The 2,136-nt window shown below is 33.8% G+C and overlaps 1 protein-coding gene across 1 annotated transcript; it reads right to left on the bottom strand.

Moving 5' to 3' along the window:
• Window positions 1-265: 265 nt before the first annotated feature.
• LOC142163296 (uncharacterized) lies at window positions 266-1,712 on the bottom strand. The gene is made up of 4 exons (XM_075220568.1): window positions 1,629-1,712; window positions 1,007-1,256; window positions 728-768; window positions 266-646 (listed from the first exon to the last, which is right to left on the bottom strand). Exons 1-4 carry the CDS (start codon window positions 1,710-1,712, stop codon window positions 266-268), a joined length of 756 nt encoding a protein of 251 aa, XP_075076669.1.
• Between the last annotated feature and the right edge of the window lie 424 nt (window positions 1,713-2,136).

The following is a 2,136-nucleotide window of genomic DNA, read 5'->3' as shown; positions in this document are numbered from 1 at the left end:
TGTCATTCTTTTGGAACGAACTAATAAAGAAAGTGTGTCATTTATATTGAAACGGGGGAGAGTAATAATATACAACACTCCCCCTTGTACGTTCAAAATAGATAATGTGTCTCGTTAAAACTTTTTCAATCTTGTGTCTCAACTTTTCAAATGTTGAGGTTAACAATGCCTTAGTAAACAAATTATTCAAATTATCATATGAACGAATCCGTTGATCATTAATTTCATCATTTTATTGAAGATCATGCGTGAAAAAGAACTTCAGTCAAAAGTACTTTGTTTGGTCTCCTTTGATATATCCTCCTTTCAGTTGAGCAATGCAAGCATCATTATCTTCATATAGTGTAGTTGGATTATACTTTTTCATAGGAAAATCACACATTTCCTGAATATGCTGAGTTGTTGATCTCAACCAAATACATTCCTGACTAGCTTCATGGATTGCTACTATCCCAACATGATTTGAAGAAGTAGAAGCTATTGTTTGTTTCATTGAACGCAATGATATAGTTGTACCTCCATATGTAAACAAATAGCCTATTTGAGATTGAGCTTTATGTGGATCAGACAAATAACTTGCATCTGCACAGCCGATCATTGCTAACTTGGATTTATTAGAATAAAACAATCTCATGTCTATAGTTCCCTAAAGATATCCAAATATATGTTTAACAACATTTCAATGTCTACTCGTTGCGGAGGAGCTGAATCTTGCTAATAAACTTACTGCAAAAGTAATATCTGGTTGGGTGTTATTAGCAAGATACGCTAATGCACCAATTGCACTAAGATATGGAATTCATCACCAACGAACTCTTCATCATTTTCTTGAGGTCGAAATAGATCTTTATTTATGTCAAGTGATCCCACAACCATAGGGGTACTCAATGGATGTACTTTATCCATGTAAATTTGCTTTAAAACCTTTTCAGTTATGTTGATTGATGGACAAAAATTTTATTTGTCACATGCCCAATTTGTCGGCCGAGATAAAATTTTATCTTACCAAGATATTTCATTTCAAATTCTTTCTTCAAACACTCTACATCCTTTGGAAGCTCTTTAGAAGAGCCAATGATATTCAAGTTATCAACATACACAATAAGATACACAACAATGATGACAAATTCAGATTTAGACCTCTTAATAAAGACACAAGGGCAAATGGGGTCATTTTTATACCCTTCCTTTAGAAAATACTTGCTAAGTCGATCGTACTGCACCGGCGTTGGTTGCTTCAATCCATTTAAGGATCTCTGAATTTTTATTGAATAAATTTCCCTAGAACATTTATATGTTTCAGGAACTTTAAATCCTTCAGCGATTTTCATAAAAAAATTTGTTATCTAATTAGCCAAATAAATAAGTTGTGGCTACATCGATCAATCGCATGTTAAGATTTTCATGAACTGCTAGATTTATTAGATACCAGAAGGTAATTGTATCTTCTACATGAGAATATATCTCCATATAATCAATCTCAAGCATTTGCAAAAACCCTTATGCATCAAGACGTACTTAATATCTTATGAATTCACCTTTCTCATTTCATTTTCGGACAAAACCCCATTTGTATCCCACTGGCTAGAAACCTTCAGGTATTCGAATTATTGCTCCGAAAACTTTACGTTTTTCAAGTGAAGCCAATTCCTCTTGAATTGCGTCTTTCCATTTCGGTCAATCCTTTCTCTATGATCCTCATCTTGTTTCATTACTTCAATTGTAATATTATATGCAAAATTGTTATTAACAACAACATTATTTCTATTCCACTATTTCCCATAGAGACATAACTTATTGAGACCTCATTTTTATCACTTCCAGGTACTTGAACATTCAGTGACCCGAGCAGTCATTTTGTTTTTCAGATTCCTGTTCCCTCACTGAAGACTTCCAGTATGTGCTTTTACATTTTTATTACTTGCGGGAATAGTTGATTTGGTTTTGGAAGGGTCCAGATTGAATTCAGAACACTTAGTTCCATAATAGTGGCCTAAGGTGACCAAGTTTGACTTGAGTCAAAATTTTGAGTAAACGGCCTCAGAACCATGGTTTGAAAGTTCCAATACATTTGTAACATAATTTTGGACTTGAACATGTATTCGGATCTAGTTTCTGGTGATCCGGGAACGTTTC

This window comes from Nicotiana tabacum, chromosome 8 (assembly GCF_000715075.1).
Source record: "Nicotiana tabacum cultivar K326 chromosome 8, ASM71507v2, whole genome shotgun sequence".
Lineage (NCBI taxonomy): Eukaryota > Viridiplantae > Streptophyta > Magnoliopsida > Solanales > Solanaceae > Nicotiana > Nicotiana tabacum.
This window is presented reverse-complemented; position numbering and strand designations above follow the sequence as displayed.

What these genes read in the sequence shown, in the direction of transcription:
- LOC142163296 (XM_075220568.1), bottom strand. Translation starts at nt 1,712, where the DNA reads ATGAAACAAGATGAGGATCATAGAGAAAGGATTGACCGAAATGGAAAG. An exon ending in ATTTGAAATGAAATATCTTG is followed by an intron (nt 769 to 1,006) that starts GTAAGATAAAAT and finishes TTGGTGCATTAG; the next exon opens with CGTATCTTGCTAATAACACC. An exon ending in AACCAGATATTACTTTTGCA is followed by an intron (nt 647 to 727) that starts GTAAGTTTATTA and finishes GGATATCTTTAG; the next exon opens with GGAACTATAGACATGAGATT.